We start from the raw sequence: 27,979 nt of genomic DNA, 5'->3' as shown, positions 1-27,979 counted from the left end.
GACTGTTGCTTATTCTCCCTTAAGACCGCAATAGCCGGAACGGCTCGCAATGGGTGCATGTAAGGTACAGCTCAGACACGCAGCCTAAGCTCACCTGGGATGCGCGCAGAAGCTGGACACGACGCTTTGCTCCCCACATCCCCTTCTCAGCAGGTTTGTATTTGCCGGGGGGAGGGCGAGCCGGGTGTTTGTTTTTTGGTCCACAGCAGAAGGCAAACGCAAAGCAGCCCAGGGGGTGAGGGGAGCACTGCTATGGGCCGCCTGTCTTCGGGCTCGCTCGCGTCTATTAGGACCTGCAAGCGCTTGCCAGGACGGACGGCGCATTTCCCCTCCCTCGAGAAGCCCGCGGCGCAGCTCCGCTCCAGCTCCCCGGGCGCAGGAGCTGGCCCGCCTCAACCTCAGCCCGCACCTGCCCAGCCCTGGAACGCTGCCGGCGCGAGGGCGGGGGAGCGGGGCCCCCTCATGGCCCGGGGCCGGCCGTGCAGAGCGCCACGTGGCCGGAGCCCGCCGGTGCCTCTGCCGCCGGGCAGCGGCTGGTGCTGCCCGTGGCAAGCGCCTGCGCGCTGCGGTCGCTCGCTGCCTGCCCCGGAGCTGGCGCCGCCCGCAGCCCCCTGGCGGCTCCCTGCCTATTTTAGTCCAAGCGGCCGCTCGCTGGCAGCGCCGGGGCCTGAGCAAGCAGCAGCGAAGTCCCCGGCGCCTCCGCCCTGGAGCCGGGAAACTTTTCCCGAGGCGCCCGGCAGGGGGCTAAGGGCCAGGTAAGGGGGGCGCGGGCAGGCTCCCGGCGCACGGACACGCACCCCCACCCCGCTGGGGCAGCTGCTCTTTGGGGCGGGGGGGGGGTCTCCGGACAGCGGCTGAAAGCGGAGCTGGAGCCGCCGCTTGCCCGGAGGGACCGGGCGAAACTTCCCCGGGGAGACGCGCCCGGGCCAGCCCCCGCCGGGTGCAGCTCCCGCCCGGACACGGGCGGCCCCGAGCGAAGTCCCCAGGCGGCCCCCGCCCTATAACCCCCATGGGCCCCGCTGCCCCCGGAGCCAGCCAGAGGGGGGTTGTGTCGGGGGCGGCTGCGGCTCCCGGGGTCACCGCCCGCCCCGCCTGCTCCCCCGCCCCGAGCCCCCCTGCCGGCTGCGGGGTCCCGCGGCGGGGAGAGCCGGGCTGAGCCGAGCGCTGCTCTCCCCGCCGGGTTCCGCTGCCCGGCCGGGCTGCGCTCCCAGCACCCACACCCCGCCCGTAGCGGCGTCCTGGCCCCGAAGCGCCTCTCTCCTCCCCGCAGACCGCTGCTCGTGACAGTCCCTGTGAACGGGAAGCGGTGGCGTTGTCTTTGTGGCTTGCTTTAGGCGTGGTACAAAGTAACTTCGCAACACTGGATGGGATACATGAATCCAGAAGGAGGACCGCATTCCAAATGGAAAATCAAGCTGTAGTATCACAAATATTTAATATCATCCGCGGGAAATGCTTAGTTAGGAACTAAGAACAACTGTAAACAGTCCATATTAATTGCCGAAATAACGGATTTCATTGAAACAGGTGCTTTCTACATTAGAACGCCATTCCTCTGTAAAAGGCTTCACTTTAAAAGTAGAACAGTAGTGAAATGCAGTAATTTTGTCTGAAATGTTTTGAGATCACTTAAAGGTTGAAGAGCTCCCTGCTGCCTCATAAAATGTTCCATTTAGACAGAATATTGCTTGCATGACACTTGCTCTAAAGCTATCTTTCCTCTCTGATTAGTAAAGATATGCATGCAAAACAAAAATCTTTGTTTTGTAAGAATTCTGAGTTTATTTTCCCAACTGGAGTCCTAATCTCTCTACCTGATCCTGCAAATTTTCTATGTGTATAACTCCTTTTGCACATGGAGCACAGAGAGTAGTAGGTTTTTTTGTGTAGTAAGAGTCTTTCCACAAGAACCAACTAGGGGCCAAATCCTTCTCCCTTTACTCAGGGAAGTAGTCCTGTTGACTTCAGATTTGACTTTCTCTTGCCACCACTAAATAATTATATCTTAATTGAGTAAGAAACAGTAAGAGCAATTACATTAAGACCTGGTCTTTATATTTGCTTTTTTGCACATAAAGAAAAGGAGAGTAACACAAAGCATGAGACTTTTTTTTTCTAAATAGAATGTTTTACAAAATCTTCCACAACCCACCAGCTGTTCCTTAAAGCTTTGTGTACATTTAACCTGCCAATCACTTTATAGGCAAATATTTTATTTACTTGCTCTCTTATGAAATTGAATCATAGAACCACCTGGTAATGTCATAAAGATGTCATTGATGAAATCTGGCTTCCAGAAATTAGTTTTCTTGCCATTCTGTGGATTCATGGGAGTTTAGCTGCATACATCCAAGGGAAATGTATGCGGCAGTCAAAAAAGCGAACAGAATGTTGGGAATCCTTAAGAAAGGGATAGATAATAAGACAGAATATATCATATTGCATCTATATAAATCTATGGTACGCCCACATCTTGAATACTGCGTGAGGATGTGGTCGATCTCAAAAAAGATATATTGGAATTGGAAAAGGTTCAGAAAAGGGCAACAAAAATTATTAAGGGTATGGAATGGCTGCCATCTGTGGAGCAATTAATAAGACTGGGACTTTTAGCTTGGAAAAGAGACTACTAAGGGGCGATATGATAGAGGTCTATAAAATCATGACTGGTGTGGAGAAGAAGTAAATAACACTTTTTTAACACAAGAACTAGGGATCACCAAATGAAATTAATGGACAGCAGATTTAAAACAAACAAAAGGAAGTATTTTTTCCACACAACGCACAGTCAACGTGTGGAACTCCTTGCCACAGGATGTTGGGAAGGCCAAGACTATAACAGGGTTCACAAAAGAACTAGATAAGTTCATGGAGGATAGGTCCATCAATGGCTATTAGCCAGGATGGACCGGGATGGTGTCCCTAGCCTGTGTTTGCCAGAAGCTAGGAAAGGGTGACAGGGGATGGATCACTTGGTGATTCCCTGTTCTGTTCATTCCCTCTGGGGCACCTGGCATTGGCCACTGTTGGAAGACAGGAACTGGGCTAGGTGGACCTTTGATCTGACCCAGTATGGCCTTTCTTATGTTCTTATGAAAATGACTTTAGTGACCAAAAGAAAGTAAGAAAGGGCTTTCACCTGTGTAGAGTTGTTGCTATCTAGGCATGACACAATACTGTGTATGATGCCAGATCTTAAAGTAGTATAGAAAATCTTCAGGCAGGTATTTTATGTAGCATGCCAGTGACTCATTCAGTATCCCTTGAGTTGCATGTGCTGATAGTAAGGAAATTAGATGCTATTCAAGAGGGAAGCATAATACGACATTTTTAATTTTGAGGGAGAAGGCAAGTTTTTCCCTTCTCTTACAAGTTTTGTTGTAAGAAAATCTCTTAAAGATAAAATTTGATCAGCAGGAAATTTATTGGAGTAGGAGAAAAGGACTGTTAACTGAAACTAACTTTAGTCTATTTGTTTGTAAATTCTTGGGGCAGAGACTACTTTTTTGTAATATGTATGGTGCGTAGAACAGTGCGTGTCTAGAAGCTACCACAGTACAAATAATAAATAATAATAGCCTGATAGTTTGATTATATTGGGATAAAGAATTTATAAGTCTCTTCTGACAATGGTAGGCAGAAATGAATCTATTAATGTACTTGAAAGTGATACTAAATGATCTCTCTCTCTCTCTCTGGGTGTGCACGCTTCTGTATGGAGTTGCTTTTGTGATAGTCCATATGACACTTGTTCCAAAAAAACCCTACCCCCCTGTCTCAATTAAGCACAAATTAGAGGTATATTTTCAAACCTGAATGCCCAAGTCAAGTTAAACTATTTTAGTAACCACTAAAGCAGTGGTCTCCAACCTTTTTATGCCCAAGATCACTTTTTGAATCTAAGGGCAACCCAGGCTCTACTCCGCCCCTTCCCCAAAGCCTCACCCCACTCACTCCATCCCTCCCTCTCTCTGTCACTCGCTCTCCCTCACTCACTTTCACTGGGCTGGAAGAGGGGGTTGGGGTTCAGGAGGGGATGCAGGCTCTGGGCTGGGACTGAGGGGTTCGCAGTGTGGGAGGGGGCTTTGGGCTGAGCCTGGGGCAGAGCAGGAGGGGGTACAGAGTGCTGGTTCTGGGATGGGGGTCAGCGCTGGGGCAGGAGATTGGGGTCCAGAAGTTGGTACAGGGTGCTGACTCTGGGAGGGAGGTCAGAGCTGGGGGTTGCGGTGTAGGAGGGGTTTGGGGTGCAGGAGGAGGAGCTTCCGGGAGCGGCATGGGGCTGGGGTAGGCAGGGAGTCTGGCTTAACAGCAGCCACACTGCACCGCTGGAGATCACAATCGACTGGGAGATCCTCTAGGATTGACCAGTCAATCGTGATAGACCGGATGGTGACCACTGCACTAAAGTATCGCTGTTACCATACTGGAATGTGTTTTGGAACACGTGGGATAGGTAAAGTGATATCCCATGTTTTATCATGTTTATCTGTTTGAACTGGTAGCTAACTATTTTTCCTCTTTTGTAGTCTGGCTTTCATACTGGTGCATTGTGATGAACCAAACCTCAGTGTTTACTTCTTGGTTTGGAAATAACCAACCATGCTGCATGCACTTAATTTGTTGATGCATGAATTGTAGGATTGCCAGGGGGAGCTCATATGGTTATGCAACATACAAACTAATTAATTTTAAGCTGAACTGTGTTTGCAAGGTTCAAGTGCAGTTCATTAACACAGCTGTAAAACAGCTTTTAAAATATGCACTGTTACGGCTTAGCAGATTCCTTGAAAACAGTTTAAAAGCTGTAATGTGTAAACAGGAATGCCGTTTGATTTCACTTTACTGTTTTCTTTGCAAAATGCAATAAGTTTAAATCATTACATTGTTTGACCAACACAGTATGAATCATGTTTAACATATGTGAATTTTATTCAAGTTTTCTCAAGTGCAAGTAATTCACCATACTTGAAAATAAAAGATCTGGATTGTTTCATTCTGTGCCAGTAGGCTTCATGCACAATGTTCCCCCTTATCTGAAAGAACTAAAGAAAAGATGCTAACTAGCCTATTGTCTATAACTCAGATTTCTGCAAGAGTACTATGTGCTTTCTATGTGTTATTAGTCCCCATCCAAATTGGAAAAGAAACTGTAATGTTTTTTAAAAGAAAACATTATTTAGAATTAAAATGTAGATATCTCCAATATGGGCTATTGTCTGGTATGTTTTACAGTAATAAAGAAGCAATTATTGTAACTTACCTAAATTTTAAACAACAGTAAATTGTTAAAATTTTGAAGACAAAATATTTGTAACATCAAAAGCTTTCACTGTACATGATGCTTTTGATAAACCTTAAATAAATTATTCTATACTCATTTATTTTTTAATTCCGGGGCAGTTTAACAAGTTAGAAAAGGAATGAAACAATTAAAAATAGTATCCTTGACCTTGTTTCACATACAAATTCAACTAAGCTCAGTGAATTGAAAGTCCTGAGACAGAATACACATAAATACTCACGTTTGTTTAAGAACTTGTATGACTTTCTAAACTATTCTGTCAGTCCTTGTTGTAGTACACTTCTGACATCCTGTGCTATATTATTTTTTTTTCCTCAGAAAAGTTGACCTACATACACAGAAAAGGGCAACTTAAACTTGAAACAGGTTAAATTTTGTAAAAACAAGCTTTTATAAAGCTTACCACAAATGGAAGTGTTTCCACAATTATTGAAATTCCAGTGAAAACATTTGCTGTAAAGCAAATAAGCAGTGTTTAAAATGCAAACTTAAATGCACTAAAAATCTGAAAGTGAAACTGACCATAAACAAAAGTGAAGCTGAGTTCATTGATTTGTTCAAGCTGAGAGAAATGCAAAATATAAATGAAGGGTATAAGTGAGAGCTAAATGCAGCCAACCCATGCAGTTTTAACTAGTGCAGAAACCCACAGATCTTTCCTTCTGAATACTTAATATGCTCCAACTAAAGGGCAGTTTGCTTGAAGCCTGAATAAGCACAGTGTGTTATTGCTTTACCTCTTGACTGAATTGAAAGGACTGAAGTATTAGAAGAGCAAACAGATCACATCTTAAGTTTTTCAGAAATTAGTGTTCCCAGTATTCTGTGCAGGTGAATAATTAATATTCAAAGAATACCACAGCTAAAGTATTCAGTGACAAATATATGGTGATATAATACAGTTATGAAAACAGTAATTTACATAAGCAAAACATGTTCTGTATGGACTCTGCAATGTCCTCAAACACTTTTCTGCATATGGTTGTTTCAAATAAAATTTACATTTTTATCTGATTAATCTTTGATATGAACAGATATGAGGATAGCCTGTATCACAATTCTGGCTTAATATTTCCTTGTTTTGGGGGAGGATTAGTGGAATATTGCCATTCTATTTAATAATTTTTAATAAGGTTTTTTTCTTATTTTAATTATTTCTTAAAGCCCTCCTCAAAACACTTCCACAAAGCCAGCTCAGTACCTGCAGAAATACTACCGTTGGTTTTTAAAAAAAAATACTGTAGTGGTATGTGATCACAGCTCTTATGTCAGATATGTTGATCTCTCACTAACTGATTTGCTTCTATTGTGACAATGGAAGTTTTGCTATTTACTTCACAGGAAGCAACATGAACCCTTAAACTAAACTTTTCATACTTGGGAAATCAGATCTTGAATATTTTGATTATTATTAAACCAGAAGTTCATCTTCTAATGACAATTTTGACTACGAGAATGGAAACAACTCAGTGAAATTGTGGTGTTCCTATATATACACTAGTACTAGGCGCTTGTTAGAGTGGTACTAAATGGCAGAAGCTTTGCAATTCATAGCACTGTTGATTTCCCTGTACTGGGGATAAACTGAATAGTGTCTGTATAGTGGCCATTGTGTAGCCCTTGGAGCTATATGTCCTGCACCTAGAGGAACTAGGAAATATCAAGGAACACACACACTGTTTGCTCTGCTCTGCCAAGTACTTTGTTCCATTAGTCTCAATACCCTTGTGGCAAAAATTACCGACAACTCTTGGCCTCCCATAATTTACAGGAATGTTTCTCCCAAAATAATGGCAGAAGCAACTCTGATTTGGGGGCCTGATCCTGCAAGTTCTCTCTGTGCAGAATTCCCATTGAAATTCCCATGTGGTAGGTTTTGGAGGACTGGGTTCATTGTGAGCATATCCAGCTATAAATGCAGAGAATTTTTTCCATGGTCTTGGAGCCTTTAAATCTTCCTGAGCAAATGGGTTCCATTGCCATGGTGGTGTACATAAGAACGGCCATATTGGGTCAGACCAAAGGTCCACCTAGCCCAGTTCCTGTCTTCCAACAGTGGCCAATGCCAGGTGCCCCAGAGGGAATGAACAGAACAGGGAATAACCAAGTGATCCATCCCCTGTCACCCTTTCCCAGCTTCTGGCAAACACAGGCTAGGGACACCATCCCGGTCCATCCTGGCTAATAGCCATTGATGGACCTGTCCTCCATGAACTTATCTAGTTCTTTTGTGAACCCTGTTATAGCCTTGGCCTTCCCAACATCCTGTGGCAAGGAGTTCCACACGTTGACTGTGCGTTGTGTGGAAAAAATACTTCCTTTTGTTTGTTTTAAACCTGCTGCCTATTAATTTCATTGGTGATCCCTAGTCCTTGTGTTATGAGAAGGAGTAAACGGGAAATAAGCAAGTGTTTTTACCACACCAGTCATGATTTTATAAACCTCTATTATATTGCCCCTTAGTCATCTCTTTTCCAAGCTGAAAAGTCCCAGTCTTATTAATCGCTCCTCAGATGGCAGCCGTTCCATACCCCTAATAATTTTTGTTGCCCTTTTCTGAACCTTTTCCATTTCTAGTATATCTTTTTTGAGATGGGGCAACCACATCTGCATGCAGAATTCAAGATGTGGGCGTACCATGGATTTTTATAGAGGCAATATGATATTTTCTTTCTTATTATCTATCCTTTTCTTAATGATTCCCAACATTGTTTTCTTTTTTGACTGCTGCTGCATATTGAGTGGATGTTTTCAGAGAACTATCCACAGTGACTGCAAGATCTTTCTTGAGTGGTAACAGCTAATTTAGACCCCATCATTTTATATATATAGTTGGGATTATGTGTTCCAATATGCATTACTTTTCATTTCTCAACACTGAATTTCATCTGCCATTTTGTTGCCCCATCACCCAGTTTTGTGAGATCCTTTTGTAGCTCTTTTCAGTCTGCTTTGAACTTAACTATCTTGAGTAGTTTTGTATCATCTGCAAATTTTGCCACCTCACTCTTTACCCCTTTTTCCAGATCACTTATGAATATGTTGAATAGGACTGGGTCCAGTACAGACCCCTGGGGACACCACTATTTACCTCTCTCCATTCTGAAAACTGACTACTTATTCCTACTCTTTGTTTCCTATCTTTTAACCAGTTACCAATCCATGAGAGGACCTTCCCTCTTATGCCATGACTGCTTACTTTGCTTAAGAGCCTTTGGTGAGGGACTTTGTCAAAGGCTTTCTGAAAATCTAAAATCTGAAAATCTTTCTGAAAATCTATATCCACTGGATCTCCCTTGTCCCCATGCTTGTTGACCCCCTCAAAGAATTCTAGTAGACTGGTGAGGCATGATTTCCCTTTACAAAAACCGTGTTGACTCTTCCTCAACAAATTTATGTTCATCTATGTGTCTGACAATTTTGTTCTTCACTATCGTTTCAACCAGTTTGTCCAGTACTGAAGTCAGGCTTACTGGCCGGTAATTGCCGGCATCACCTCTGGAGCCCTTTTTAAAAATTGGCGTCACGTTAGCTATCCTCCAGTCATTCGGTACAGAAACTGATTTAAATGATCGATTACAAACTACAGTTCTGCAATTTCATATTTGAGTTCCTTCAGAACTCTTGGGTAAATGTCATTTGGTCCTGGTGACTTATTGCTGTTTAGTTTATCAATTTGTTCCAAAACCTCCTCTAATGACACCTCAATCTGGGACAGTTCCTCAGATTTGTCATCTAAAAAGAATGGCTCAGGTTTGGGAATTTCCCTGACATCGTCAGCTGTGAAGACCAGAGCAAAGAATTCATTTAGTTTCTCCGCAATTGCCTTATTGTCCTTGAGTGCTCCTTCGTCCAGTGGCCCCACTGGTTGTTTAGCAGGCTTCCTGCTTCTGATGTACTTAAAAAAATGTTTGCTATTACTTTTTGAGTCTTTGGCTACCTGTTCTTCAAATTCTTTTTTAGCCTTCCTAATTATATTTTTACACTTCATTTGCCAGAGTTTATGCTCCTTTCTACTTTCCTCACTAAGATTTAACTTCCACTTTTTAAAGGATGCCTTTTTGTCTCTCGCTCCTTCTTTTACTTTGTTGAGCCATGGTGGCACTTTTTTGGTTCTCTTACTATGTTTTTTAATTTAGGGGTGTACATTTAAATTGAGCCTTTATTATGGTGTCTTTAAAAAGTTTCCAGGAATTTCACTTTTGGCACTGTACCTTTTTAATTTCTGTTTTAACTAACTTCCTTATTTTTGTGTAGTCCCCCTTTTGAAATTAAATGCTATAGTGTGGGGCTGCTGTGGTGTTTTCCCTGCCACAGGGATTTTATATTATGGTTGCTATTATCAAGCGGTACAGCTATATTCACCTCAGATCCTGTGCTGCACTTAAGACTAAATCAAGAATTGCCTCTCGTGGGTTCCAGGACTAGCTGCTCCAAGAAGCAGTCATTTATTACTTCTGAGTTTGTGATGCCATTTGATAACTTGGTAAACTGTCTATACTGCAGGGCTGCCCAGAGGATTCAGGGGGCCTGGGGTCTTCGGCGGTGGGGGTCCTTCTGCTCCTGGGGGTCTTCGGGGCACTTCACTGAAGACATGGAGTGGAAGGACCCCCGCCGCCAAATTGCCACTGAAGACCCGGAGCGGAAGAAGTGGCGGCGGGTCCTTCACTCCGGGTGTGTCCGGCGGCACTGAAAGACCCCCCGCTGCCGAATTGCCGCCGAAAACTCTCATGGGGGCCCCTATGGGGCCCAGGGCAAATTGCCCCCCCCCCCCGACAGCCCTGCTATACCTTGGTATAAATAGGAAGTAAATTGAGTATGCAGAAGAGAGATGTTTTGAGGGACTTTATAAGGTTATGAAGTATTTTAAATGCTTGTCATTTTGTGAAACATTTTCATACACATTTTTAATCAAACTGAAATCTGGCATAGGAGGAAACTCTATTGACTTCAATAACCCTTCAAGACTAAGAAATTTAAGGTCAGGAACTGACCTTCTTTATTAAGTGGAAATAGTACAAGTGACACTGGATTTGTGGTGTTTTGGCTCTGTGCATTAATCTTGATATCCGCATGTATGTCTTGACAATGTACTGCTCTACTTTAAAAGATAGACCAAAATCACTAATGAACCTAAGCCAATCTGTGTTTACATGAGTTGAAATACAGGAGTTACAAAAGCTTTGAGTTAACTGGTAGTGGCTATCCAAAACCACCGGAATTCTAAGGCTGCACTGTGTCAATTTCGGTTACGTAACTTAATAAATGCTCAGTGTTGTGTGAACTAGATAGTAGTACTGATCTATTATCTTATTTACATCATACAGGCAGAGTCCCCCATAATATTTTGACCACAATCTCATTAAAAATGCAGCAGTTTACTTCATAGGAATTGGTATTGTATTAATTTGACAATTGGTAGACCTGGTATTGTTGACATTAAGCTAGAAATATCTATGCTATCAAAAGTAAAATAAACCACAACATAGGACCAGGTTGTCTTAAAAAAATCACTTGTTCTGCAGTGGACTAGCAGCAATCTCACTGCTCTGCCAAAGGATTTCAGAATAGAAGACTCAACAGCCATGTGCTTTTTGTCAATTTTGTTTCTTTGAGTTCAACAATCCTATATTTTGATCCTACTTGTCATGCCTAATGATCTCTCCATCTAAGTAACTTAAGAATTTTTATTTGTAGCAGAGATTACTCTTATCAACTCACTTGGTCAAAGTGCCAAATTCTGCATCTAGTTACATTTCTGTAGTAACTCCACTGACCCCAAGATTTACACTTGTGTGACTGAGAACAGAATTTGGAGAACAGCTCATCTTAAAGCTCCAGGATATCTCTTCTACAGGATTTAGGGTCCAATAGTGACAGATAGCTCCCGACTTTTAACAAAAAATATATATATGTAATGCACTGTGGGTGGAAACAAAGATCATGTTCCCCTCCCCCCCCCCCACACACACACACTCTCTCTCTTGCAGATCTTAGTACTCAGAGACGGGCAGACCTCCAGAACTTCTCATCGGTACTGCCTCACTATATTCTTCTCAGCTCTTCTAGATTTCACCATTTTAGCAGACATGTCTTGGAATCCTACAGCTAATGTTCCTTTTCTTAGTAAATTAAAACAAATTAAAGCTCAGCAGCTAATAAATGTGCTATTGATCTATTCCATGCACCTCTCTGAATTGTCATTTCAATGGTGGTACTTCTGAACTGCTGGATCCTCTCAACACACCAGTAGCATTTCCTCTAAGTATTGACTTCAGTGGTTCCTGGAAAATCAGTTTCATTTGATGTCCCAAGAAATGTAGTATTTGCAATAGGTTTCTCTTTTTCCTAGTAAAACAGCAGTGGAACTGACATTGAAAGTTGGGTATTTTTCACTTTTAATTACACCACTGATGAATTTTGATTTTACACTTCCTACCAATGCTAGGCTCATTTTGGATAAGTATACTTTGTTTTAAAATCTGACACAGAAGCAAATATGTTTTTTAAATTCTGGTGATCTCACAGAGCTCAGATATTCAGTGGCTTTTCCTGGAAATAAATCAAAATGAGCAAAATGAATACTGGAAGTGTTAAACAGTATGATGTATATTCTAACATTTAGGCTAAATTACAGTAGTTCTCAAAGCCGGTCCGCCGCTTGTTCAGGGAAAGCCCCTGGCGGGTCGGGCCGGTTTGTTTACCTGCCGCGTCTGCAGGTTCGGCTGATCGCGGCTCCCACTGGCCGCGGTTCACTGTTCCAGGCCAATGGGGGCTGTGGGAAGCAGCAGCCAGCACATCCCTCAGCCCGCGCTGCTTCCTGCAGCCCCCATTGGCCTGGAATGGCGAACCGTGGCCAGTGGGAGCCGCAATTGGCCGAACCTGCAGGCATGGCAGGTAGACAAACTGGCCCGGCCCGCCAGGGGCTTTCCCTGAACAAGCGGCGGACCGGCTTTGAGAACCACTAGAACTCTAATGCTTTGTTACATACTGTTCTGTTAGTAGTTGCTTTTGAGAAATTCTTTCTATATTTTCATGCTTGTATTATAAGAGCAAGTTCCTTTGTACTTGGTGTACACAAAGACACTCTTAAACTGTGTGGCTTTACTTATACTAGACAGGTTTTTTGCATGTCATAGCTGAAAAGTGTCATTTTACATGTGATGAAAAAGGAACACCCTGCACTATGCTTATGTTCCATATTGACTCATTCGGGGCGAGATCCTTCACCCCTGAAGTCAGTAGATGCTTTGCCATTGACTTCAGGGAGTACAAAAGCATGTGATCTAATTTGTGCCAATAACATTTCAAATATTAAGAAGCACTCCTTACCATGTTGGGAAAAGTTATTTGTAAGTTTAAAAAAAAAAAGTAAACAAAAAAGCTAGATCATGCCCTTCCTAGGAAGGGAAAATTTCTAGTCTATTTTGGGTATCTCCACAGGGACACCCACACAGTGAGGTGGAGGTGGTGGCTAGCCATAGGTCCTACATTATACAAGTAGGCTGGGGATCCATGAAAAACTCTGTAGACCACCCCCTCCCCAACCATGCTTGAAGACTTTGCTTGTGACTGGAAGGCTCCACCATTTCTTACACCAGCAGTTCTTATGCTGCCACTGTTTCCCTTGCTATGGGCATGATCCAGAGCGCACTGAAGTGAATGAGAGTCTTTCCATTTATTTCAGTGGGCTTTGGATCAGGCCCCCTGGCTTCATATTCAGACCTTCTCCGCAGGTTGTTAATTCAGGCATGAACCAACATTTACCGCTGTGACATTATGTCAGAGTTGAATTCCCTACATCAGAGGATCATGCCATCTAGCGCAGAGGTTCTCAAGCTGTGCTCCATGAACCACCAGTGGTCCGTGAGCTCCATTCAGGTGGTCCACGGATAGTTCCCTCTAAGGTGCACGCGCCTGGGCAGCCGCACACGAATGAATGAAAGGCCACCTGCCTAATTAGTGGAGCTGCGTAAGCATGGTTCCACTAATTAGGTGCCTGGACCCTGGAGAAGACGCACATGTAAGGTGAGGTGGTGGCCTTGGGGAATAGGAGGTAGGTGGGAGGGGGCAGTGGAGTGAGAAGAAGGTGTGGGGAAAATTTGGGACGTGCAGGGCTGCAACAGCCAGAGAAAGAGGCGACTTTCCCCAGCTCCAGGGCTGCAGCTGCCAGGGAGAGGACCCCCACTCCCCCCGCTCCTTCCCAGCCTCAGCTCTGTGGCTGCTGTGGCAGGGGAGAGGGGGAGAGACCCCCACTCCTTTCCGCCCATCTCAGTGGCTGCCACGGCGCGGGAGACACCTCCCCCTTCCCAACCTCAGCTCGGGGGCTGCTGTGGTGAGGGAGAGATCCTCCTCCTTCGCAGCTCAGGAGCTGCCGTGGCGGCGGGGAGAGGGCACATCCGTTGCATTAGAAAGGTAAGACTACTGATATTAAAATAGGAGTTGTGTGCTTTTATTTGTAGAACAAAAAAAAATGAAGTATATAGCTTTTATCCAGAGTGCTTTACAATAGTTAGCTAATGGTACAAACAGCATTTGGAAAGATCATTAAGTGGTCCACCGAGACCCTCAGCAATTTGCAAGTGGTCCACGCAAAGAAAAGTTTGAGAACCACTGATCTAACGTGTTCTTTGGATCTACCCACTTGGCTGCCAAGAGACATTCCCTCCTCCCCAGGTTCCATTTCCAGCAGATCTGCCTCAACACATCTTGTTTACAGGGAGGCCTTCCCAACTAGTAGATCGTTTATTTTTGTATTTGTAGCCCTCATTTAAAAAGTTACTACTTGATATGTTTCAGCATAACAGCCGTGTTAGTCTGTATTCGCAAAAAGAAAAGGAGTACTTGTGGCACCTTAGAGACTACTTAGAGACCCCCAGATCTCACTGTTAAATGTAAAACTCATTTGTTTTTCTTAGCTTTCTCTCAATAAGTTCTCCTCTCTCATACTCTGCAAACAAAATTCCCCCAAAATACAAATTAATCAAGCTATTGCTCCGACGAACTGTTTTGTTTTGTTCTTATTTCTGTTTGTAAATGCTTGGGAGGATCACCAGTACTACAGTGATGGGAGGCCATAGATACATAGAACACGCGTGGAAATCTGAACTGAAATTCAACCCCAACTGATAAATCCTATTAAAATATTAACAAGAATATGTTGGTACTTACTCCTACTTTGGTGTTAATGAAACTTGTATTGCACTGCTATCATCCTTGCAATATTGAATTTTGCTCCTTAAATTTTCTTTTTGATTTTTGTTTATACATGGTCCGTAGTTCAAAATATTAATAAACAGTGTTCTTGTATGTTAGCATATAATTAGTAAGGCTCTTGACATAGCTATAAAATAACCCCCACAACACACAATCTCTCCTTAATTTGAATAAGGAATCAGTCATGCCAAACTTGTCATTCCTTCAGTGCCGTAAAAGGACTGTTGCTGAATATCTGACAATTAGGGCTGTCGATTAATCGCAGCTAACTCGTACGATTAACTCAAAAATTAATCGCGATTAATCTCTGTTTTAATTGCACGGTTAATAAATTTCAATTTGTATTCTATTCTTTAAATATTTTGGATGTTTTTCTACATTTTCATATATATTGTGTTATAAATATTTGCACTGTAAAAATTATAAAGAAATAGTATTTTTCAATTCACCTTATACAAGTACTGTAGTGCAATCTCTTTATCATGAAAGTTGAACTTAGAAATGTAGATTTATTTTTTTTACATAACTGCACTCAAAAACAAAACAATGTGGGCTCTGAAATTTTAGAAGTCCACTCAGTCCTACTTTTTGTTCAGCCAATTGCTAAGACAAACAAGTTTGTTTGTTTGCATTTACAGGAGATAATGCTGCCCTCTTCTTATTTACAATATCACCAGAAAATGAGAACAGGCATTTGCATGGTACTTTTGTAGCTGGCATTGCAAGGTACTTTTATGACAGATATGCTAAATATTCATATGTCCCTTCATGCTTCAGCCACCATTCCAAAGGACATGCTTCCATGCTGATGACACTCATTAAAAAAAGATGTGTTAATTAAATTTGTGACTGAACTCCTTGGGGGAGTACTGTCTGTCCCCTGTTCTGTTTTACCCGCATTCTGCCATATAATTCATGTTATAACAGTCTCGGATGATGACCCAGCACATGTTGTTCATTTTAAGAACATTTTCACTGCAGATTTGGCAAAATGCAAAGAAGGTGCCAATGTGAGATTTTTAAAGATAGCTACAGCACTTGACCCAAGATTTAAGAATATGAAGTGCTGTCCACAATCTGAGAGGGACAAGCTGAGAGCATTCTTTCAGAAGTCTTAAAAGAGGAGCACTTGGATGCGGAAACTACAGAACCCAAACCACCAAAAAAGAAAATCAACCTTCTGCTGGTGGCATCTGACTCAGATAATGAAAATGAACATGCGTCAGTCCTCGCTGCTTTGGATTGTTATTGAGCACAACCAGTCATCCGCATGGACACATGTCCCCTGGAATGGTGGTTGAAGCATGAAGGGACATATGAATCTTTAGCGCATCTGGCACATAATTATCTTGCAACGCTGGCTACAATAGTGCCATGCGAATGCCTGTTCTCACTTCCTGGTGACGTTGTAAACAAGAAGTGGACAGCATTATCTCCTGCAAATGTAAACAAACTTGTTTGTCTGAGCGATTGGCTGAACAAGAAGTAGGACTGAGTGGACATGTAGGCGCTGAAGTTTTACATTGTTTTGTTTTTTTATTGCAGCTTTTTGGGTACATAATTCCGCATTTGTAAGTTCAACTTTCATGATAAAGAGATTGCACTACAGTACTTGTATTAGGTTAATTGAAAAATACTATTTCTTTTGTTTTTTACAGTGTAAATAATTGTAATCAAAAAGAAATATAAAGTGAACACGTACACTTTGTATTCTGTGTTGTAACTGAAATCAATATATTTGAAAATGTAGAAAACATCCAAAAATATTTAAATAAATGGTATTCTATTATTGTTTAACAGTGTGATTAATCACCATAACTATTTTAATTGCTTGACAGACCTACTGACAATATGTTGTTAAGAAAGATATCTAAGACAAGGAAAGTTGTGGTTTTTTTTGTTTTTGTTTTTTGCTAGAAATGAGGTGTGCAAATTTTTAACAGTGAGAGTAATTAACCATTAGAATAACTTAGCTAGGGTGGATTTCCCCCTTCACCTTACTTCTTTAAGCCAGAAGTTATGATGAGCTTGAGGTTGGAGCCACTTGGTGAAATTCTGTGACTTGTATTGTGCAAGAGGTCAGACTAGATGAACATAGTGCCCATTTCTGGCATTAAAATCTGTGAAATCTTATCTGAGCTAATTTATGCAAATGTTTGTATAAATGCTCCTCTCTTTTCTTCACTTGGCCAGATCCGATCACGTTATGGATCTAACCAAATCGGAAGGATACATGAGTCGGTGAGAAAGAACATGGACTTCTGAGAACACTAACTTCCTAGATGCTTAAAATAGAAGAGCGTAGGATTATGGTGATCAGTTACCAGTGGCTACAAAGATGGAAGAGCAATGGACCCCTCTACCTGTACCTATATAAATAAAGTTTTAGAAAGCAGAGAGAACTTAAACTGAACCAAATAATTATTTCAGCCATGGGAGATAATGAAAGTTTTTGGGAGAGCTTGATATATGCACATCCTACCTGTGTAGCCTGGAAGCAAGAGGCAGAGGGATCTGTCTACCATCTAGCTAGTATTCTATTTGTTGTTGGCTTCATGGGAGGAAGTGGATTCTTTGGGCTAATGTACGTCTTCAGTTTGCTTGGATTGGGTTTTCTCTGCTCTTCTGTATGGGCTTGGCTGGATGTATGTGCTGCTGATATATTCTCCTGGAATTTTGTCCTGTTTGTGATATGCTTCGTACAATTTATTTATGTAACCTACCAAGTTCGGAGTGTTTCCTTTGAAAAAGAATTCCAGGAACTCTACAGTTCTCTTTTTCAGCCTCTGGGAATCTCCTTGACTGTTTTTAGGAAGATTGTCTTGTGCTGTGATGCAGAAGTGGTTACTTTGGAGAAGGAGCATTGTTATGCTATGCAAGGCAAAACACCTATTGATAAACTCTCTATGCTTGTGTCTGGAAGGTTTGTATCAGTTTGTTCTTATCTATTTACAGGGTGGGTTTTTTTTTCATCCTTCCAAATATAAAAGTAAACAGTAATTCCTTATTTGTATATTGTTTGCTCACAATTAATTCAAGTACCAGAGATTAAATAGGTTGACAGTTTAAAAACTGTAAACATGTCCAGGAAGTCTCCCAGCATGAGAACACTTTGAGCCCAAAAGCTTAACAGCTTAAAGAACAAGGAGACTAATATTTTTTCAGACCATTGTATTATACCACTTCAATTTTTCCTTAAGTAATTCAAATAAAGGGAGCATGAGTGCATTAATCAATGTGTACACTGTATTTGTTTTAATAACATAAGAATATTTTAGAAGTGTTATCTATTAGTATAACCTGACTAATGAATCCAATGAAGTGAGCTGTAGCTCACGAAAGCTTATGCTCAAATAAATTTGTTAGTCTCTAAGGTGCCACAAGTCCTCCTTTTCATTTTTCTGACTAATATGGGAAACAAAATTGTTCTACACCATTTAGCAGTGAATGCTGTGTTTATTTTAATAGTGTATCACTACATTATAGCCTAGATTGTACCTGACTGCTTCATGGGTGTCCAAGGAGTGGAAAAAGGCATAAGAAACAAACAGCCTCCCTCCACGACAGCTGGGCACAACTACTGTCCCTACTAGTGTCTGCATGAGTGCTGCAGGGGTAGTGTCCATCCCTCCACATTGGCCAAACATGCAGGGAAGTGTATGCTACATTCCTTCCTGGGGTACGACAAAAGACTTGCACCCCCATGCCCATGGGAGATGAGAGCATTAAGCCCCATCCTGAGTAGCCCTCAGAGAGGCATACAAGGTCCAGTTGAGTCCTAGATAATTTTTTAACTCATGAAAATCTTGGTCTGTGGAGGACTAGGCCATTCATACAGAGACCCAGTGTCTCCATGCTATTCCCCTGGCCTTAATCACAGCTTCTGAAACAGCATTATCTTGCATGGGAAAACCATATATGTTACATGAGGGATGTCACCCCAGAGGGCTACCATACCCCCTCTCACCTCAGCCCTCTAAAATGCAGAGCCACAAAATAACAAAGGGGGTTCTATAGGTCTTCGAAGAAGGTGAATCATGCTTTTTCACCATTTCTATGTATATCCGCCATATCAGGTCACCATATGCCTAACATTCAGCCCTTCCACATGCCAGTCACCTTTAGAATGATCTTGCCGTGAGTAAGGACTATAGGAATTGAACTTTAGTTGCTTGCTTGCTGTTTTGTGTGTGCTTGTTCCAACTGCATATAAAAACTTAAAGAAAACAGTATGAACAAATCAGCATAGACCCCACTGACTTCAACTCCCTATACTGAATATTAAAGTACCTCACATCTAGCTGCTGTTTAATATTAGAAGTAACTTACTATTCTGTCTACTTTTATGAGTGCAATATTGACATATCCACTGTATTTTGGTAGGATCAGAGTGACAGTTGATGGAGAGTTTCTGCATTATATTTTTCCCTTTCAATTTCTGGATTCTCCTGAATGGGATTCCCTTAGACCCACAGAAGAGGGTATTTTCCAGGTAAAACATGAGGGGTTTTTGTGTACTACTTTAAACTGTTGCATAGTTAATTACTTTAGAAATTAATGTACTGTATTATTTTTGTTACTGAAAATGCCAGACTTGAGTCTATAGGGGAGGGAGGTCTGGTTACTCAATTGATTGGTGAGGTCTGTATTCTGTTGGTATCTCCTTTCTATTTAGTTTTATATTGTTGCTGCAAAATCTGATTGCTTAGAAAAAATGATTGTGTTCAGCATTTCAGAATTAGACTGCCTTTGTATTCTGTACTGGTATTTTTACATTTCGTCTAGGCTGACAGCTAGAGAACTTCCGGATCCAAGGAAACTAGAAATTCTTGGTTTCTTCCCCACCTGTCCTTTATCTGCAATGAGTCTTGGGTCATATTCTCAGCTGGCTTAAATTGACATAGCTCAGTTAACTTCAACTGTTGTAGATACAGAGCAGAAAGAATAAGGCACATGCACAGGCAGCAATCCAAGAAGCGCTAGTGGCACTTTCAGAGGACTATTTGTAGGATTTCTGTGGCCAATTGTCATAAATCCTGATTCTGCAGTTTTTACTTATGCAGCTTTCCCACTGAAGCCATAGGAGTTTCTTCTGAGTAAGAAGAACAGGCTTGAGGCCTTCATACAATTGTATAGTCAACATCAGCACACCAGAATTTAGCTATTTTTAATCTCATTTTCAGGTAACTCTTACAGCAGAGACAGACTGTCGATATGTGGCTTGGAGGAGAAAGAAACTGTATTTGCTGTTTGCTAAACACCGTTTCATCTCACGTCTGTTTTCAATTTTAATTGGGAATGACATTGCTGATAAACTATATGCCTTGAATGACAGAGTGCACGTAGGAAAAGGACTTCGATACGACATCCGGTTACCAAACTTCTACCAAGTGGCAGTACCAGGGACACCCAAAGTGCAACCTGCAGAACAACTTGTGAGCAATTCAAGACAAAAGTTCACTAACTTTGGAAACTGTGACTCTTCTAAAAAATAATACACACAAAAAATGATAAATTAAATAGGGAAATACAAGTTGTTAACAGGAAAATCAAGCTGAACAATACCTAGTAAAGCCAAACTTGATTGAAAGTGCCATTTACTTTAGTTAAAATAACTTGCATCCCTTTTCTCCCTGCTGAGCCAGCTGGTTGGCTTGTACATTTTGACTAATTATGCATTATGATTAATTTCTTTTGTTGGTCTTATTACTTTTGGGGGGGGGAATGAATCATGAGGGGATGAAGCTTTATTGTAATTGTGGTGCCTTCTGTGGTTTTTTTTTTTTTTTTTTTTTTTAAGATATTTGCATAGCGCTCTTGATCATATGTATTCCAACTTACTTGTCATAATGAATTATGGAATCCAACAAGCAAGTTATTTTGAGTTCCTTGTTACATTCATAATTACAATATCTGGACCTGGTCTTTTTTTTAAACCATCAGAAGCTTAGAGAAGATTACTTTAAAAACATTTTTTAACTCAGATTGTCTTGTTTTCTTTTTTTAAAAAGGGAAATGACAGAATGTGAAATGCACAGTAAGACAACTTTTTTTTTTTCCATTCAGTCCATGAACAGTTGATTTCTCTGAGGCTATAGGAAAGAAGCATTACAAAAAACACTAATGTAATTGCCGACGTGAAAAAAAAGTAAAGCAATCAATGTAATTGCGGCAAAGTATATAATAGGAAAAAAATTGTGTAGTGCTTTTAATAGAATGTGATGCTATAGTAACTAGACTTAAAAGGTGTAAGTTCCAATCATAATGTAAAATAAATACTGTACAACAATCCATCACTAACACATTTAAGTCCGAATTTTACAGCAACCCTTTCAGCCAGGTTTGTCATAAAGCGACACAAATCAGTAAATACATGGGGCTACCAACATAAAACAGCAAACTATTCTTCTTAGTAGTGAAGTACTCCTATTCAGCTTGCAAAGTCACTTTTCTGTGCCTATAAACTTTTTAATTTAAAATACATCTTCTCCCTAGTATGTGTGGGTGTCTTTAATAGTTTATGAGGATTCAAGATCAACATTTGGTTGGGGAAAGCTAGTTTTATACTTTTTCCAATTGATCTTGAGGTCATGGTGCCTTTGGGGAAGAGGTGTTTGAATGTCTTTCTTAACTTACTTCCTTGCTCTATGCTTGATGCATGCCTGTAATCAAAAAGGGAAAACCATTACTATTTTATGAGACAATATTAATGCTTGATACATATCAAGGTAGATTGCCTTTTTAATATTTAAAATTTAAAAAAATTGCTCTAGGGCTTGGGAGGAAAAGTTAGTGCCTGCCTTTTTGCTTTTTTTTTTTCTTTTTTTTTTTTTTAAACTAGATCTTACGAGTCATTGGTGGAGGTTCAAAGCAGTTGCCACAGTGTCTACCTTTGAAGGTAATCTTACTGTGTAAGAGAGAAACTTTTTCAAAAACACATTCATCCTGGAGCCTGAGTCAGTAGTTTTCAGTAAGAGTGGCTTTACAGAACAAACCAAATAAATCCATGTATTTTAACAAAGTTATTACAAGTGATGAAAAACGTATATATTGTACATCACTCAATACAAATAAAAGTAGCATTGTACAATGCAAGAACACATTCTGCTTTTAGCTTTTGTCCATTTTCTAGTGAGAAATGTGTAGTGGTGCTATGTGATATTGCAAATCTACTCATGTATAATGGGGTAATCCCAAATTCATGCTAATAACCTCTTTATTATGTATTCCCTATGTTATACCACATGATGTCACAATGTCCATAAAATTACTTTGTTTCTGTAACCCTGTGGCAATACCTGCAGCCATTTAATTAACTAAAAGATGCTGAGTCCTTAAATTAATTTTGGAGCTGAGGATGTACAGTATTTTGCAGGAGGTGGCTTGCACCTCATATAATTGGGTTCTCTTATTGCTCTGTTGACTTCTCACTTGTGTTCTGCCAACTCATCCATCTCCGCCACAACTATCAAATATCTCACTCTTCAGATAAACTTTCAACATTTTTTTTAAAGTACCCCAAAATTATTTTTTCCTCACCAAATCTGATGTAGACAAAAACCCAGGATTGAATATGTCCATTGCCATATAACTTGTTTTGGACCAATAAGAGATTTTACAATATTTTATGACGCCCTAGGACTAGAAATGCCATTAGAAAGCTAGTATTCTAGCTTTGACAGATATAGACAAAGCATTGATTTATTGCTCTGTTAGCCCTTAAAATCAAGACATCCTGACTTTTTCTTTTTTTTTTTAAAAAAAAAAGCTAATTTTAAATAGAGGTTTTACAAAACTTACTAGTACTAATTTCCCTTGCTTGTACTATCAGATATATGGGGTAAAATTCTGGTCTGCTTTGAAATCAATGACAAAACTCCCATTTAAAATTCTATGACCATGAAATTGACCACAATTGACCTTGAATTTGGTAGGGTCCTAATTATCAGTGTGAGTATGTACAGCGAGACAGATATAGACTTTTGGCCTGATTCTAGTCTCACCCCACTGTGTAAATCAGGAATAATGTCATTAATCAATGAGGTCTTACTGGTTTAAGTGACAGGGTAATCAAGTCAATGCTGCTCTTTGAAGCACAGAGGTCCATATTGTGAATCCTTTGCTTGGACTGTAGTGACTCTGCTTGAGTAGCACCTCGCTCTTTGAATAGTTGCATTGTCTTGAGTGGGGCTATTGATGGAGTTGGGTACTGTTATAAGTAAATCTGGCACAATGTGACTGTTTTATAAAGCAGCTGTTTGCCCTTTCATCTGTGCATCAGTCTGTCAACTGATTAGTGCTTCTAGCATTTTTGAACATGTCAGGCAGGAATCCCCCTTCTGAGTTGCAAATTTCAGGCCACACACCAGAAAGATAACTGTGCCCCAGGAAGAATTCAGCTCAAAGAGAGAAGATGATGTTTGCACCACCAGCGTTCTCAGGAGTTCCCCTAGGGAATGGTTCATTTTAATTTGGGGTTCTGACTCCATATGAGGTTCACTGGCAGCATCTGCCTACAGGACACCCCAAATCAATGTATCCTCTTCATACCATTGCTGTGAGCCCTCCACAACTAGTGCTGCCCACTTTTGAGGCGTGGTTGGCTGGCTGGCTGGCTACGGTCCTTTGACAGAATAACACACAGCTGAATCAAACCTGTAAAGCTAAGGGCCTGACTGCCACTCATTTGTAAAGTAGCTCTTACATTGCAAGCAGTCCCATTGAAATCCAAATAATGTGAGTACGGGTGACAGAATTTAGTCTTGTGTAAAAAGCAAGGGTTACATTCTACTCCACTGCCTGGGGTGACAACCAGGGAGAACATAGCTCTATTTATTATAATACATGGTGCAACTTCTAATCAAGAATTATTTGCCTTGGACCAAAACAGAAACTGTGGCTCAATCTGATCAAAGACAACTTGATCATGGAGTAGATTGTGGTACATAACACACAAGATTCAGCCTGTTTTGTAGAAAAATGGGAAACGAGCATGAATAATAATGTTATAGACTTACCACTCAGCTGAAGCTATGCAATCTTGCAATGATGAAATGATATTGATACCACTTTCTAGAAAAAAGTTTGATAATATGAAATTATTGTGACACAATGCATTGCCTACCGTTATATTCTCAACCTACAAGAAAAATTACAATAAAGTATTTTGCCACCGATGTGAACTGGTCTTGCAAGACCATCTGTTATTAAAAACAATTCTCAATTATTTAGGTACATAACATGAAGGAAAAAAAAAACTGCACTGAACTCAGGGGTGTAAAAATAGGTTAAATTACTCTACTTTCTTTATACTGCTGTAATAGTTGAATTTATATTAAAGTGGGAGTATTTCTGAAATACTCTGAGGTAGCTGAATAGACACACTGTCAAACCAATTCCTTAGCCTACCTTTTGAAAGTGTTTATTTTGATTATATGCATGAAAAATATAAAAGTACCATAATGGGTTCATGATTCCAGAGGGAGTACATCAATTTTTCATCTGCATAATTCATACTAACTTGTTTCTTTTTGTAGAGTTTTGTGTGTGTCTGCAGTTTCTGCTTAATTTTCTGTCTAGTGTAGATGCAGTAAAAGCTGTAATGGGCCTTGCATGTTTCGGACAGATTGTTATAGTACACCATTCACAGAACCTGACCTTGTAAACACTGATGTTTGAATTTTGTGGTGTTAGTAATCCCACACAAAAGTGCTATACATAACCCACTTTGTTATTTTAACTTTCAAAGTCTTCACCTCTGTTCTATGCATACCCACGTCCCAATGTGAATCAAAGGAATTAATGAAACTTAACATGCAAATTAGCAATTTAGCCTGGTAACTTAACATGTAAATAAATCCACATCATCCTGGTGAATCAAAGAGTGTAGGTGGAGCTTCATAAATACAAATGTGTAGGAGAAAATCAGTACAAGTGAGGCATGTGACCTACCCGGCTGCTCTGGAAGGCTTAAGCAGCAGCTGTGACTTCAGTGGGACTAATTGTGTGAGTAAGGATTTACAGGATTGTGCTTAAGGTCAAAAAACTGCTGGCAGATTTACCTACAAAGGCAGCATACAAACATCACCCATGGGGAAGGCAAGAAGCTTCCAAGAGCTTGAGGAAGATGTTCCAGTAGTTAAAGCGCTACCCAGGGTTCTGGGAGATCTATTTTAAATCCCTGTTCCATCATTGACTTTGTATGACCTTGAATAAGTCACTCAGCCTAAATTCCTCATCTGTGAAATGGGAATGATAGCACTTCCTTACCTCACAGTGGTTTTGTGAGTCAGTATGTTAAAGATTGTGAGATGCTCAGAAGCTAATGATAGGGGCCATATAAACACCATAAGAAGTTGTGATAAAATAATAGAGAGAATGAATAATGTTTGCTCCTCTCAGTGCTGGCACTCAGTTCTAGCCCTGGAAGATCTTCAAATACCTAACTTCAAAGTCATGAGACTTATACACAAAAAACTATTTTTAATAACTTTTAGATATTTGCACAACTATTTTTAATTTCCCCGTACAATGTGGGCTCCTGGTAGCGGAAGTCTTGTTGAATTGAGATTCAGCCATTGGGGGCTCAACTCCCAGTGTAACTGCACTAATACAAACCCCAAGTATACTTAAAAAAAGCTGCAATTTGCATTAGTTGAGTTTACTGCTGCCTGAAATCCTGGCTTTCCTTGTCTATAGTTGGGACTTGCAGTGGTGCAGCTAACACCAGTTACTGGCTACCAATGGCTGAAAATGCCACGTATAGACAAATCATAAGGATCATAATTGTACAGGTAGAAGAATACAAAAGAAAACCTCAGTGTAAAATATTTAAATTTCTCTAAAGCATTCTTAAAATAGTTTTTTTTTCCATGGTACATATGGCATATATGTAATAAGATGGTATGAAGTTTCATTAACATTTATTTGGAATAACTTGCATTACTTGTCAAGTTATTGAGTTGTGCAACCATTACCAATTGCTGCTCATAAAACCTTTGTACCACACCATGTCTGTTTGTGTGTGTGTACATACACACGCATGCTTCATATAGTGTAGAGGATGGACTGTGCTCTGGGAATAGCTCTGAGGGGTGTGGTGAATGAAGATGTTGTTTGTATGACTTTGTAGTGGAGCAGCTGCCCCCACTCCTGCAGAATAGGGGATAAAAGCAGCCCTGGAGAGGGCTACAGTAGGGAAGAGGAGTGAAAACAGCTGGGGGAGGCTGATTGTGTAGCTGACCACAGCTGTGGCCAGCTCAATCAGGGCCCTGACCCCCAGCTGTGGGAGGGAGGTGCAGAGCCCCAGGCAAGGGCAGCCCAGGCCACAGCCACTGGTTGTGGGGGATATATAGCCACAGGAGGCAGGCACAACCCTGGCTCTGGTCCCAACTGCAGCTGCTGACAGCTGAAGCCAGAGAAGTCACAAAGGTCCAGTAAAGTCATGGAATCTGTGACCTCCATGACTAAATATTATCCTTAATCATAATGCATATTATTCCTGGGGGAATTCTCCACCACTGCACATGCACAGAATTCATGGGTCCTGCAGATTTTTTTTCCGCCGCAGAAAATACATTCTGTCGGACAGGCGCTGCAGTTCCACCTCTCTCCCACAATACAGCAGCCAGCTCACTGCTCACTAGCCCTTGCAGTCAGCAGCCGAGAAGGAGAGAGCAGAGGCTCATTCCTCACAGCACCCTGCTTGCAGGGCCAGGTGATGAGGCATGGGATATATGAGGGGGAGGGGGCAGACAGACCAGGCCACATGTAGGTGCTAGGCATCATATAGACTGGGGTCCAGAAGGGCGAGTGGGCAGGATAGTCTGGACCAGGTGGTCAATGGGAGTGGGGTTGCAGGGACACATGGAGATAGGGGAGGAGGTACGGGGACAGGGGAGATGTACCTGACTGATTGGGAAAGGCTAGGGGTCAGTCAGGGTCTACATGGCCGAGGCTCCCCAACTTCCTAACAATCCCTCCCCTCCTCACAAAAAAAACTGTTCCATACTTCTCCCACCCACATCCAACAACCCTCCAGGTTCACTTTCAGGCTCCTTCCCAGCAATTACTTTCCTCTCCCTCAGCTCCTCCATTACCCCTGACTCCCTCAAACCTTTGCACTGCTTCTGAGGGGTAGGGAAATATGGTTCGGTATTGCAGTTTAAATGAATTATTACTCAAAGTTCTGTATTAATATGTCTAGTAAGGAATCTATTTGACCAAAAACATTTCCTGAATCTTTTCTGTTGTCTATATTGTTACAGAAATACTTGCTGAGAGGTATTTTGAAATAAATTACCAAAACAATTAAAATGGGAGTGATTTATATAGTGTTTTGACAAATAAAATATGCAGAATTTTAAAATATAGTGTGCAAAGTTTTTCATTTTTTTTTGGCAGAGAATTTAAGTTTTTGGTGCAGAATTCCCCTCAGGAATAGCATATGCAGAAGGAGGCTGAAATAAGGTTGCAGAGGCAACTTTAATTCCTAACTTCTGAGAATTTATTTAACTCTGCAACTTTAATGTTCCTTTAGTTTTTATTTATTGTAACTATATCTAATTTTGATGTAACTTTGTATTTTGCTAAGAGATTTAGCTGATAAACATTTTATATCTTTTAAAATATATATCAAACTTCATAACTCTTATTTTAGTTTCTAGAAATCTCATCCTATGTTTTTAAGCAGAACTCCCGCAGTGAAATCAGTGCTTAAAAATAAATACCAGGATACAGCCCTTACTGTTTTGGGTTTGTTTTTTTTTTGTTTTTTTTTTTCCTGAATCTCCATTTTCTGGTCCCAATTCAGTTATAGTTTTTCAATACAATTAAAGTCCATTTGGCATATATAAAACAATTTGGAGATTCGTTATAAATGGTAAGAACATAGCAGTATGTAAATACTGAGGACCTGAAGTCAGATGTGGAATATAAAATATTATACTGATCTATGATTTTACTAGCCAGTGTACTTTGTTCTTCACCATAGTTATCTGAATAGGTATTTTAGGTCAGAACAGCACTGTATACACAATGCTTTATGCATTTATTGAAAATAGCATTTGGTGCAAAAACAATAGACATACTGCAAGTGTGTGTGTGTGTGTATACACTGCAGTGCCTACTTTTAAGGGCTCAGTTTAATAGATTTACTTTACAGAGCAAAGAGCTATAATAAATATTGTTCATTAGACTGGTCTTCCCCAAATTTCACTGAATACAGCTGAAAAATTTTAAATGATTCTTCGTTTGTCTAGTATTTTGAAAGATCATTCAAAATTGCTGCAGGAATACTTTATCCTGACTCTTCTGGCAAGGATTAAAGTAGTCCAGAATATATATTGGCATGCATTCTGCTATAGTGAGTTTAAATAAAGAGCGTACATGAGATCCGCGTTGGGCTCAATATTTCTGATTCTATAGTCCTGCACTGTGAGTTTTGAATGCAAAATCAGACTC

General features: G+C 40.9%; 1 protein-coding gene across 3 annotated transcripts; it reads left to right on the top strand.

Annotated features, from left to right (window-relative positions):
* Positions 1–89: 89 nt before the first annotated feature.
* Positions 90–21,840, top strand: POPDC3 (popeye domain cAMP effector 3). Of its 3 annotated transcripts, none has more exons than XM_073336903.1 (4): positions 90–153; positions 16,712–17,441; positions 18,902–19,010; positions 19,702–21,840. In XM_073336903.1, the coding sequence occupies exons 2-4, from the start codon at positions 16,951–16,953 to the stop codon at positions 20,011–20,013; spliced, it is 912 nt and encodes a 303-aa protein (XP_073193004.1). In that variant the 5' UTR covers positions 90–153; positions 16,712–16,950; the 3' UTR covers positions 20,014–21,840. The 3 variants fall into 3 exon arrangements, with proteins under 3 accessions (XP_073193004.1, XP_073193002.1, XP_073193003.1); XM_073336901.1 differs by lacking the exon at positions 90–153 and adding an exon at positions 651–755; XM_073336902.1 differs by lacking the exon at positions 90–153 and having other exon boundaries at positions 16,278–17,441.
* Positions 21,841–27,979: the final 6,139 nt, after the last annotated feature.

The sequence above is a fragment of the Lepidochelys kempii genome, chromosome 3, assembly GCF_965140265.1.
Source record: "Lepidochelys kempii isolate rLepKem1 chromosome 3, rLepKem1.hap2, whole genome shotgun sequence".
In the NCBI taxonomy this organism is placed as follows: Eukaryota; Metazoa; Chordata; order Testudines; family Cheloniidae; genus Lepidochelys; species Lepidochelys kempii.
The sequence above is the reverse complement of the archived record's forward strand: the minus strand, read 5'-3'. Positions and strand labels throughout refer to the sequence as shown.

Excerpts from the sequence above, each read along its gene's own strand:
- POPDC3 (XM_073336903.1), top strand. The coding sequence starts at position 16,951 with ATGGGAGATAATGAAAGTTTTTGGGAGAGCTTGATATATGCACATCCT. Across the intron at positions 17,442-18,901 it reads TCTATGCTTGTGTCTGGAAG|GATCAGAGTGACAGTTGATG; the intron begins GTTTGTATCAGT and ends GTATTTTGGTAG. Across the intron at positions 19,011-19,701 it reads CAGAAGAGGGTATTTTCCAG|GTAACTCTTACAGCAGAGAC; the intron begins GTAAAACATGAG and ends TCTCATTTTCAG.